The 13,298-nt window shown below is 44.4% G+C and overlaps 1 protein-coding gene across 2 annotated transcripts in view; it reads right to left on the bottom strand.

Annotated features, from left to right (window-relative positions):
* The window catches only part of RAI14 (retinoic acid induced 14), a 277,999-nt gene that overhangs the window by 187,440 nt on the left and 77,261 nt on the right, over positions 1-13,298 (bottom strand). For both annotated transcript variants that reach the window (XM_073620881.1, XM_073620891.1), the window contains exon 2: positions 12,738-12,817. In XM_073620881.1, coding sequence (XP_073476982.1) covers positions 12,738-12,773 — 36 coding nt within the window. In that variant the 5' untranslated portion in view covers positions 12,774-12,817. The remainder of the gene's footprint in view (positions 1-12,737; positions 12,818-13,298) is intronic.

The following is a 13,298-nucleotide window of genomic DNA, read 5'->3' as shown; positions in this document are numbered from 1 at the left end:
GAAGCCCGATGTGTGACATATGGCACCCCCAGCAATGTCCTTACTAAGTTAGGTTTACTAGACTGCAAGTTTCATCTTAGATTTGACACTGCAGGTTTCAAAGAACGCTAAGGGCGCAGTGTTTCTTTAAGCAATATTACACCGTAATCCAAAAAATGTAATATATTGCAGGTGACCAATCGGTTGCTGTGCCCCCTCTGCTCCTTCATCCAGAGTGGGCGCACTCTAATGCAGGAGGTGTTACTAGCCAGATCACTGGGTGAAAACGGAGGGGAAAAAAGAAAGCCTAAAAAAAAAAAACGAATGTAGCCACCGCATCCAATGACTGGTAGCCTGCAATATAATACATTTTGGTTTTGGGTTTAATACCACTTCAAAGTACCACTGTCCATACAGATCAAAGCAACAGGTTTACTTTAACACCGGCTCCACCAGTAACTTATCTACATTCACTTTCCCTCAGGGATCTCAAACTGGCGGCCCTCCAGCTGTTGCGAAACTACAAGTCCCATGAGGCATTGCAAGGCTGACAGTTACAAGCATGACTCCCACAGGCAGAGGCATGATGGGACTTGTAGTTTCGCAACAGCTGGAGGGCCACCAGTTTTGAGACCCCTTGCGGGTCTAATGCCTCTCTGTTCCCCTGAGGAAGTGAGAAGAAAAATACCTGCTACGAGGATGTTACTTCTCTGCATAGGCACCTAGCATTGTCCTATAGGGGTGAGGGGGGTCTTATGGGAGCTCCAAGTTGAGTATTTCTAAAAACCAGAAGGGATGGAGCAGGGGAGCAAAAAATAAAAAAATAAAAAAAATAAAAAAAGTACGTACATACAGCTGCTGGAGCTGGCAACAGAGCAAACCTGTAGCTTTACCATGACCGGGTGTATGGGTATAGTATGTGATTGTATCTATCTATCTATCTATCTATAGATTTATCTCAGACCCGGACGTGCAAAATCACGTAGCTGTATGTGATTTTGCACAGGGAAGCCACCTTGCCGCAGTATATATATATATATATATATATATATATATATATATATATATATATACAGTATATGGTTGGCCAGCGGTTAAAGTAGAACTATGGCTTGCCATTAAACATTTATGTGCTGCAGTCTTTCACTAAAAATCCATCTGCACTTACAATTTACTCTCAGTCCCTCCAGCACAGTCACACAAATACCTGTTGATCCTGCCAGTAAGTCCACTTAGTGTAAGCATATGATGGGGTGACAACGATGCTGCACTGCTCCTGAATTCAGAGCTCTCATGTAAGCTAAGCCTGAATGCACTATAGTGGGAGGAGTAGATGTTACTGGGGGGGGGTGTGGCTATCAATATTGTCACTGGCCATTCACAAGCCTGTAGCTTGTCACTCAGCACTTGGCCACACCTACTCTCCCCCCACTGCTTTCTGGATTGGCTGCATTGCCTCTGCTGCTGAAGCCCTCCCACTGTGAGCTGCAGTGCCTGGGAGGGGGGAGCGTGTGAGACACAAATGGAGGAGGATTTGGCTCAGTGAGTGGAAGTAAAGGACCTTTTTGATCACTTTATGAGGCTTCTACATTACATAGCAACTGGATTTGGTACTAGTTTAGACCGCCACTCAGGAGCTTTTAGTTACACTTTAACCACTTGCTGACCGCCCGCCCGCAATGTGCACTGGATGGGCGGCCTGCCCAGGCAAAGCAATGTGCCCGTACGTCACTGCCTGGTCCTGGGTTTTGGGTGTGTTGTACACAGCGGGAGCATGTCAGCAAATCCTGGCCAATGATTCGCGGCTGGGACCTGCTGATTGGTTGTGTACAATCACAGCCCAGTATTCTGTGATGACAATCAACACAGAGCTCTGTACAGAGAGAACGATCTGTTTCTCATCTGTTAGTAAAAGCAGCACACATGAGACAAAAACACTGGCTAGGCACACATTTAACCCCTTGATCGCCCCTAGATGTTAACCTCTTCCCAGCCAGTGTCATTAGTATAGTGACAGTGTGTATTATTATCACTGTTGAAGTCAGTGGCAGTTAGTTAGCCCCCCCCCAGCATCAGTTAGCGTCAGATTATCCGCCACACTATCACAGTCCCATTATAAGTCACTGATCACCGCCATTACTAGTATAAAAATAAATAAATACATATTTCATTTATATATATATATATATATATATATATATATATATATATATATATATATAATCTATCATATATACACACATCATAGTTTATGCCGCTATAACTTTCACGCAAAATAGTTTTTCTTTTTATCTAAATGTTCTGTCTTTTCTTATTTATATTGCAAAAAGTAAAAAAAACCCAATCAAATACCACCAAAACAAAGCTCTATTTGTGTGAAAAAATAAATGATGTCAATTTTGTTTGGGTACAGTGTTGCATGACTGCGTAATGGTAAGTTAAAGTAGCATAGTGCTAAATAGCAAAAAATGGCCTGGTCATGAAGGGGGTAAAATCTTCCAGAGGTCAAGTGGTTAACTACCTCAATACTGTCATATTGTAAAATATTGTTTTTAAACAATACTACAAAAACACACACACAGGCAGCCAGTGCAACCTATGAATGGATGTGGTCAGAACTGTTACTAAACAGCTCAGACCACAGGCACAGCTTTGTACAGAGCCAATTAGACTGGCTCTGTACTTTGTAATCGCTGTAAATAAATCACAAACGTTGCTAGTGTAAACACTGTTGAGTTTGCAAGCATGCATCCAAAAGGCAGTCCATTGTGAAAGGGATGACTATACAGTGCCCTGAATAATTAATTATTCCTACCTCTTGAAATTTTCCACATTTTGTCATGTTACAACCAAGTGGAAGGAAAATGATAAATGGTTTTCCCAATTTTTTGCAGACAGGTTTTCTTCTAAAATTTCCCTGTATTTGGCTCCATCCATCTTCCCATCAACTCTGACCAGCTTCCCTGATCCTTCTGAAGAAAAGCCTCCCCACAACATGATTCTGCCACCGCCATGTTTTACGGTGTGGATGGTGTGTTCAGGGTGATGTTACTTTTCCGCCACACATAGCGTTTTGCTTTTAGGGCTGGTTCACACCACAAAAAACGCACTCCAGATCCGTTCCAGATGCGTGTTTTCCGTGTGTTTCGGTTAGTTTTTGGTGCTTTTTGATGTGTTTCCAGATGCACTCCAGGTGCTTTTTTTCTTATTTTTTCCGGGGTTTTCTCCACTATACTAGGGTCCAGTGCGTTTTTGATGCGTTTTACTGCATTCCAGTACAGTCCAGTGCAGGAAAAATGCAGCATGTTCTACTTTTTTTTTCTTGAACTAAAAAGCCCGGGAACTGGCTGCGCTGGTGTGAACAATGCCACTGGAAACCATATAACCTACTTCCCATGCGTTTTTGATGCAGAACAAAAACACAATGGACTGCATGTGGTGTGAACTGGCCCTTAGGCCAAAAAGTTCAATTTTGGTCTCATCTGACCAGAGCACCTTCTTCCACATGTTTGCTGTGTCTCCCACATGGCTTCTCGCAAACTGCAAACGGGACTTCTTATGGCTTTCTTTCAACAATGGCTTTCTTCTTGCCACTCTTCCAAAAGGCCCCTTTCACACTTGTGCGACTTCAAAGTTGCGCGATTTTGCGGCCATGATTTTGCTGCGATTTGGGATCAGTACTACTTTGTATGACTTTGCCACAACTTTGGCATTATCCAATGAAAACATACATGGTGCGAGGCAATTCCTTCTACTGCCATTCCTGTAAGCACATCTTGTGCTTACAAAGTCGTAATAAAATCCTATATATATTTCTCAGGTACGATTTGCATGCTACTTGAGGGCTTAATATTGAGGTCTATGGACATCCAACTCGCATGGAAGTTGGACCAAAGTAGTGCAGGGACTACTTTGAAGTCGGCACGACTTAAGGTGGTGCCAGTATGAATGGTAGTCATTGAAAATCATGGAGAATGACTTGTCATGCGATTTTGCAGTACAAAATCGTGGGACAAGTCGTATAAGTGTGAAAGGGGCCTAAAGGCCAGATTTGTGGAGTGCACAACTAATAGTTGTCCTGTGGACAGATTCTCCCACCTGAGCTGTGGATCTCTGCAGCTCCTCCAGAGTTACCATGGACCTCTTGGCTGCTTCTCTGATTAATGCTCTCCTTGCCCGGCCTGTCAGTTTAGGTGGACGGCCATGTCTTGGTAGGTTTGCAGTTGTGCCATACTTTTCCATTTTCAGATTATGGATTGAACAGTGCTCTGTGACATGTTCAAAGCTTGGGATATAACCTAACCCTGCTTTAAACTTCTCCACAACTTTATCCCTGACCTGTCTGGTGTGTTCCTTGGCCTTCATGATGCTGTTTGTGCATTAATGTTCTCTAACAAACCTCTGAGGGCTTCACAGAACATCTGTATTTATACTAAGATTATATCACACACAGGTGGACTATTTACTAATTAGGTGACTTCTAGATTGGTTCCACTAGATCAGGGATATGCAATTAGAGGACCTCCAGCTGTTGCAAAACTACAAGTCCCATCGTGCCTCTGCCTCTGGGTGTCATGCTTGTGGCTGTCAGAGTCTTGCTATGCCTCATGGGACTTGTAGTTCTGTAACAGCTGGAGGTCCGCTAATTGCATATCCCCGCACTAGATTTTAGTTAGGGGTATCAGAGTAAAAGGGGGCTGAATACAAATGCTGCCACATTTTTCACATATTTATTTTCTAAAAAATGTTGAAAACCATTTATCATTTTTATTCCACTTCACAATTATGTGCCACTTTGTGTTGGTCTATCACATAAAATCCCAATAAAATACATTTACGTTTTTGGTTGTAACATGACAAAATGTGGAAAGTTTCAAGGGGTATGAATACTTTTTCAAGGCACTGTATATAAAAAGCGGCATCCCAAGATTCCACGCTTCCGAGGCTCCCTGACCATTCGCTGGGATGAGCTCAACTAAAGAGACCCTGAGGGTGCGTTGTGTCCCCTCTATTCTCCCTTTCCTGTACACATGTCATGTGACACTACACCGCAGTCATGTGCTGATAGGGATCATTATATTCTTCCTCCTGGGTGTGCGGCACAGCACAGAGCTTTCCTTGAATTTCTATCACAAAGGGCGATAATCCTTTAACTAAACATCCAGAATCCTTTGTGTCCAGCGTGGAGGGAGGATGACGGGCAGGAAAGTGGCCTGTCAGTGTCTGCTGTGTAATGTGGTCACACAGAAGCACAAGTGACTCACCGCTCTTATTTCTAAACACGTCTGTTCCTCTCCGCACACAAAGCCCGTTCTATTCCAGGCACCGCTCTATTCCAGGCACCGCTCTATTCCAGGCACCGCTCTATTCCAGGCACCGCTCTATTCCAGGCACCGCTCTCCCGCTCACACAACAAAGAACCACCAAGATATCTTCCCTCTACATGGGAAGTCCCAGAGCTCCATGGAACACTGACGAAAAGGGCCTACCACTTCCCATCTAAAGATCCCCCTCACCTAACCTAAATACCGCCAGACCCCGACTAGAAGAACGGTGGGATGGAAGATCACAGACTCCACATTGTAAATTCAGTGCTGTCATTGCCGAGTAGTCAGCAGTGGAAACTCAGAAGGTTTTTTTATCTTAAAGAGGAACTGCAGTCTGCTCACATAATATGTAATAAAAACATCTTTTGCCATTCTGAAGCTTCCCTCCAACCACTTTGCATATTATTTTATATATACTGTGATTCCGTACTTGCCAATGTTTCATCACATATGGCGACCCATCATATTTGGCTACCCAATGGAGTGCGCATGCGCGCCGCCGCTATATGCGTTCCAACAGTTTTAGGACAACAGAGCACACTAAAGCCGTCACGGAAGTGACGTTCCATCGCCGCCATCTTGCTACACCCCGCACTTCTCCATAGTAAGGATACACTGAGAAAGGGGAAAGCAGACATCTTCTTACACCCACCGGAGTCTTGTATTTTACACTTCGTTTTCTCAGTAAAGTGAGTTTATCTAGTGAAATACAGGACTTACAATTCCGTCGGAGTTTTGCATCTTACACTTATTTGTAACAGTAAACTGATGTTATCTAGTGAAATACAGGACTTAGAACTCCGTCTGACTGGTTAGATGTTGAATTTTAAAAGCAGCTTCAAGCCTGCTCATGACACAGGTTTGCTAATCTGACAGAATACCGCTGCTTTCAAAATTCAACATCTAACCAGTCAGACGGAGTTCTAAGTCCTGTATTTCACTATATAACATCAGTTTACTATTACAAATAAGTGTAAGATGCAAAACTCCGGTGGGTGTAAGAAGATGTCTGCTTTCCCCTTCTCAGTGTATCCTTACTATTGAGGAGTGCAGGATGTAGCAAGATGGCGGCGACAGAACGTCACTTCCCTGACCACATTCTGACCAGTCGCCTAATCTGAAGAAACAACAGTTTTGGAACGCATATGGCAGCGTCGCGCATGCGCACTCCAGCGGGTAGCCAAATGTGATGGGTCGCCATATGTGACGAAACACCAAATATGCTGCAGAAAACTCCCTCCACTAAGTCTGGCTGCAGCCATTTTAACTGTGGGCAGGTGAAGCTGCTGCCTGTTCACTTCCTGGGTTCACACAGCTCTGCAGCTCTCATTGGCCCTCTTATGACTCATCCCCCCTCCCTTCCTGGCAAATTCTCACAAGAGTGGCAGAGAGAGCTGTGCATGATCTCATAAGCCTAGGGCAGTGATGGCGAACCCTGGCACCCTAGATGTTTTGGAACTACATTTCCCATGATGCTCATGCACTCTGCAGTGTAGTTGAGCATCATGGGAAATGTAGTTCCAAAACATCTGGGGTGCCAAGGTATCACTGGTCTAGGCTAATGACCAGACAAGAAACAGGAAGTGGCCTGTATAAGGTATTTACTGGCAGAAAAAAAAATGTTTTACTATCTAAAGTTAAAACAGAGGATTTAAAGGGGTTGTAAACCCTCCTGGTTTTTCACCTTCTATGCATTAAGGTGAAAAACCTTCTCTCATGCTGCAGCCCCCGTTTTACTTACCTGAACCCGATCTTTTTCTCCCCGGGGAAGAGCATACAAGCTCTAGCTGGTGTCTCGGGACCTGATTGGATAGATTGATAGCAGCGCAGCCATTGGCTCCCGCTGATATCAATCAAATCCAATGACGCGGGGGGCGGGGCCGAGTCCTGCTTTCTATGTCAATAGATGCGCCCGCAGGGGTGTCCACCGAAGGAGAGCGCTTCTCCGATGGAGCACTCCAGAAGAGGAGGAGCTACCAGAGCCACTAGGGGACCCCAGCAGAGGAGGATCGGGGGCCACTCTGTGCAAAATTCACTCCACAGAGGAGGTTGTATGACATGTTTGTTATTTAAAAAAAAAAAAAAAAAAAAACCTTTAGTAACCCTTTAATAGATGGAAAGATGAAAAAATGACTAACGTTCCGCTTTAATGCATTCTATGCATTAAGATAAAAGCCTTCTGTGTGCAGCAGCCCCCCTCAGCCCCCCAAAACTTACCTGAGCCCCATCTCTATCCAGCGATGTCCAGGAGTGTCCGAGACACTCCCTCCTGATTGGCTGAGACACAGCAGCAGCGCCATTGGCTCTCACTGCTGTCAAAGTCAGTTAGCCAATCAGGAGAGAGAGGGGGTGGGGCCGGGCTGTGGCTACATATCTGAATGGACACAGGGAGTTGTGGCTCGGCTCAGGTGCCCCCATAGTAAGCTGCTTGCTGTGGGGGCACTCAACAGGAGGGAGGAGCCAGGAGTGCCGACTTAGGACCCGAGAAGAGGAGGATCTGGACTGCTCTGTGCAAAACCATTACACAGAGGAGGTAAGTATAACAGGTTTGTTATTTTTATAGAAAAAAAACAAGACTTTACAATCACTTTAAGTTTTCTGTTCCCAAAAGCGGAAAGCTACACAGAGTGGGTCGCTCTGAACATAGTTTTAGGACCAGCTCACACCAGAACACGGTTCATGAAACCCACAACACATTCAAAACGCACTGCGGTGCGACTCAGTGTTAACTTAAAGTGATAGTAAAAAGGCATTTATAAAGAAAAATAACAAACATGTAATACATATGGGCTCTGTGTAATGGTTTTGAACAGAGCAGCCCCGATCCTCCTCTTCTCGGGTTTCCCGCCGGCACTCCTGGCCCCTCCCTACCTCTGAGTGCCCCCACAATAAGCAGCTTGCTATGGGAGCACCTGTGCAGGCTCGCTCCTGCTCTGCGTCGCCATCCACACACACAGAGCCACAGCTCGGCCCCACCCACTCTCTCTTCTCATTGACTCATTGGTTGTGCTTGACAGCAGCAGGAGCCAATTGCATAATCTATGGCATGCCTAAGTGACACTAGATAGCGTTCTGTACAGCACAGGATTGGGATAAGAGGCTACTCAGAGACACTGTGAAAATCCTGCTGAATCCATCTGAAAAAAGCATCATTCATATTCCAGGTAGACTGAGCGGATCTGCTGACTTCAGCGCCATTACAATGTTTGCTGGATTGCATTAGCACCTCCGCCATTGTTTATATTCCTCGCCTGACGGCGTTCTTTAAAGAAAGTAGCCGGCCGTGTCCTGGTATAATAATATCTTCCTGTAACATCTGGTATTTCCATATTCCCTTCTTGTGTGAGTAAAGAGCGGATGATGAAAAACACATTTTCTGCAGAACGACAAGAAGGCGATTCGCTAATGTGAAAGCGTGGCCCCGGCCTCTCTGAGACCTTCACACTTTCGTGTCCCCAAAGTCGCACCATTTCCAGCGCAGCTTTGGAGCGCAACTTTGACGCGACTTTTGACCCGATTTTGATCCGACTTTACATCCTATGGGTCAAAGTTGCATCAAAAGTCGCACCAAAGTAGCGAAGGCACCTTTTCAAAGTCGCTGCGACTTTAAGTCGAAACCGATTTGAAGGAGTGCCATTGAAAAGAATAGGGGTGCGATTTGTCATCCGAAGTCGCATGACAAATCACACAAGTGTGCATGGAGCCTCTGTCTAAATAATCGGCATTAGTCAATTAATCCAAACCTATCAAGAAGGTTGGGGAATGACTCTGCACAAATCCACAGGAGAAATGTTCCCCAAATCATAACCCTTCTGATCGCCAATTCCTGTTAAAGGGTCACTCCACCCAGAACAGATATTTCAGCTTTAGGTAGTTAAAGTGGAACCATGGGGAAAAAAAAAAAAAAGCATGCTGAGATCTGTCACCGCCATTAACACAGTGGGGTTCGATTCCCCGAGTCCCCTCTGTAGTTTTATGACCTGCAGATTAGTTATATCCTCACTTCCTTTACCAGGGTGGCCACGCTCTTCGTTCTACAGGGAAATCACACAGCAGCGTTGTCACCCGTTCAATAGGGTAGTCTATCATGGACACGCCCCCTGCTAATTCAGAGCTACAGCGCTCCAATCAGCAGGGAGCAGTGAGCTTTACTGACTACGAAGCTATAGCACTGACTCAGCAGTGGGCATGGCACACCTCTGCAGAGAGGACACTGCTTCCAGGCAAAGCGTCCCTTTCTACAGCATGCTGGTAGGGGACAGGCTTTTCTGTGGCTGCTTTCTAAAATAAAAAAAAACATAAAGACCCGTTTGCACCATGTTTTACCGCAACGCTCACCAACAAGCGTTGAGTGTGCATGCACATCTAAAGGTGATCTCAAGGATATGTTCTTTCACATAACGCTTTGCTGGTAGAGGGCAGGCTTTTCTGTGGCTGCTTTTCAAAAAGAAAAAAAAGCTATCAAGTCCCATTCACATTATACTTTACCGCAATGCACGGCAACAAATGTTAAGTGCATTGGTGCAATGGGGGGCCAATAATTATAAATGGCACCCCAGTGCATCCCCCCGATCAACATGCAATAACATTTTTCAAAACACATCATTTCATTTTCAAGAAATACCACTTATCACTGGGTATTTGTCAGGGCTGGGCTCAGCCCTTCCTTCTCTGAGCTGGCCGCTCAGCTGTCGGCTAATTGCCAGCTCCCATCTCTCTCCACAGTTACCCAGCTGTTGTTGATTCTGCTCGTCAGTCCTGCCTACTGAAAGTCCTCCAGCTCACTTGATCTCTGCCTTCGCCTTTGTCAACATCACAGAGTCTTTCTCCTGCGTTCCTGTTGAAGACTTGCTCGGCTGACGTCCCTTCTGGCTCCTGATCCTGCTTGCTGTACTATTACGTTTATCTCTGGCTCTCTGACATTGGCTTGGCTGACTACCCGATCCGGTTACTGAACTCTGGCTTGTTTTGACTACGCTTACTCTGTTTACCTTATTATTATTATTATTATTAACAAACAAGTGTGATTTAACTTTACTTCTGTCTCGGTCTGATTCATGGTTCCTGATAGTATTTCTGCTGGTCTATGCTCTGAATTTGGTGTAAGGCACCTGGCAGGCTTCCATAAACATCACAGCACCCCGAATCTCATTTTAATAGCAGTATAAAAAAAAAAACACATTCTCGGCATCCCTTTAGACACGCATGCTGCTTGCTGGAGAGCTACAGAATTTAGCTATGCAATCTGCTGATCAGTTGCTTGATCCGCAATCAAACTAACAGCCAGCAGATTGAATATCCAAAGTCTACACCACCCAGGAAGCATGCACATCTAAAAAAGGTGATGCCAACGGTATGTTCCTTCATATAATGCTTTGATGGTAGGGGACAGGATTTTCTGTGGTTGCTTTCTAAGAAAAGAACTATAAAGGCCTGTTTGCACCATGTTTTAACACAATGACAGCAGCAAACGCTAAGTGTGCTGGTGCAATGAGGGGCCAATCATTTTGAATGGCAACCTTCTGACGGACATGCATTGCGACGCAATAACATGTTGCAGCACATAGGGGATAAAAAATCCACTATGTGATGGAAAAAAAGTTTTTCCAAAAATCTAAATTACACATAAAATGCCCCCCCCCCCCAAAAATTGAGCACCCACCCCCACATAAACCCAGGAACAAACGTAAGCATCGGAGCGGCTATGTCTAAAAGCGTCAATTGCGATACACGGCTCTGGCAGCGAAAGGGATAAAGGATAAGTTCACCTTCAGGAACAGCTTACATGTTCCACCCATAAGCTTTGTTGGTTATAAAAAAATGGTTGCTAACTTTTTTAGCTGACTCCTTTTTTTTCTTTTTGTTTTTTTTTTTTTTTACTTTATTGTCTGAGTTTTTTTCTCATTAACTTTATTGTCTAAATGAATAAACGCCATCCGCCTGATGAGCAGAGGAAGTTCTATTTCCGTATTACATACGATAATGAGGGAAGTGTGCCTGTGCTCGCCATAATTCACTTATCTGTAGAAATTACATTTAAATCATCCAACTCTGCATCAGCCATGGCCCAAAACACAATTCCATTTAATTACATGCTCAATTAAGCACTACCAATTAGGAATAATTGACCCATGTACTGAGGATGCACTAAGCATATATTCTACAGCCAATTATTACAAGAGAAACCATTCTACAATGTAGAGTAAGGCCGGCCATAGACAGAGTGAAATGTAGCAGGTTTAGCAGGGGCTGGCCGAATTTCGATCCAGTCGATGGGCAGGCTGGTTGTACTGAAGTCGATCTATCGAGCCCCTGGTGCCTAACCTGTGGCCTAAGAGACACATGTGGCCTCTTGGTGTTTCAAGGGTGGCCCTTTGGACCCCAGCAGTCAGTAAAGGAATCATTGGTATGTAAAGGGTCTCTTAATTGTAGTAAAGTCTGGTGGTCTCATGCAACATGTCCCTGGTCTCTGACGGTCTCCTATAGCTGTGGTCTCCAAACTGCGGCCCGGGGGCCGGATGTGGCCCTTTGCTTGCTTTTTTCTGGCCCTCTGGGAAATATTTTATTCACTCACACCAATGAAGAGCACAATTCCTCCCAATGACAACAACGATGGGGCACAATTCCTACCAAATGACATCAAAGATGGGGCACAGTTCCTCCCAATAACACCAACGATGGGGCCCAATAGCACCAATGATGAGGCACAATTCCTCCCACTGATACCAATGATGGAGCACAATTCCTCCCAATAACACAAATGATGGGGCACAATTCCTCCCAATAACAAATGATGGGGCAGAATTCCTCCCAATAAAAAATGATGGGGCACAATTCCTCCCAATAACACAAATGATGGGGCACAATTCCTCCCAATAACACAAATGATGGGGCACAATTCCTCCCTAACACCAATGATGGGGGAATGTTTAAAAATGCCAGGTCATTTTGTACTCCTGGTGGCCACAGTCCGGCCCCTCTAAAGTCTGAAGGACAGTAAACTGGCCCTTTTTTTTTTTTAGAAAGTTTGGAGATCCTTGTCCTATAGCATAACTTCAGTCTTCAACCACTCTAGTAGAACAATCTCTGACCATTTCCTCTAGTAAGTCTTCAGTTTGTGACAGTTTTCTGTAGCATTACATGTCATACATTTTATAATATATGTGGCCCTTTGGAGACATTAAGGACTGCATTTGAGGTCCCCTTTCCCTTGCAAGTTGACAACCACTGGGTTAAGCCATATTCTCCGAATCCATCATTGTGAGCACAGGATACCCTCCTGCTATGACATATTTCAGGGAGCCATCAACAGAAGACAGGACCACCATCTCACACACAACCTGCTTTTTATAACGAGCGATACCACTGCTAACCAAAGAGGCGGTGATGACCAAAATTGCACATTTGCAGGCCCTCGGGGGCGGTACTTACATCACTTTTTCGGAACTTTGCCTTTAAACTTTTCATGTTTATCCCATTCAAGTCTTCACAGCTTTAGTGTCCTTCAAAATCTGCAAAATCAGAGGAGAGAGCACATTAGCAATATGCATCAATGTTAATATCAACCACTTTTTATCTACAATGTGAACATATCTGTAGGCCTCAGCCTATGGACTTGGTTTGGTTAAAGTCTATGTAAAGCCAGAACTTTTTCTTTTGGTTTTGGTAAACCTTAAAAAGTGACACTAAACTATAGTATATCATCAGTCTCCAAAACGAATCCATATCCACCCTCTACTTACAGCAGTTCTTCACCCTAGGAGTAGAAAAGTTAAATTCAGCAGCTACAAATACTGTAGCTGCTGACTTTTAATAAAAGGACGCTTACTTGTCCAGGGATCGAGCGCCGTCCTCACCCCAGCTGGTTCTTCACAGGTCTTTGAGTCTCCAGCAGGGTGGATAAAAATCACTGATTTAAAAAAAAAAAAAAAATCTAAAAAAAAAAATCTGATTTTTTTTTTGATTTAAAGGAGTTGTTTTCACCTTTCTTTG

This window comes from Aquarana catesbeiana, linkage group LG01 (genome assembly GCF_042186555.1).
Source record: "Aquarana catesbeiana isolate 2022-GZ linkage group LG01, ASM4218655v1, whole genome shotgun sequence".
In the NCBI taxonomy this organism is placed as follows: domain Eukaryota; kingdom Metazoa; phylum Chordata; class Amphibia; order Anura; family Ranidae; genus Aquarana; species Aquarana catesbeiana.
The sequence above is the reverse complement of the archived record's forward strand: the minus strand, read 5'-3'. Positions and strand labels throughout refer to the sequence as shown.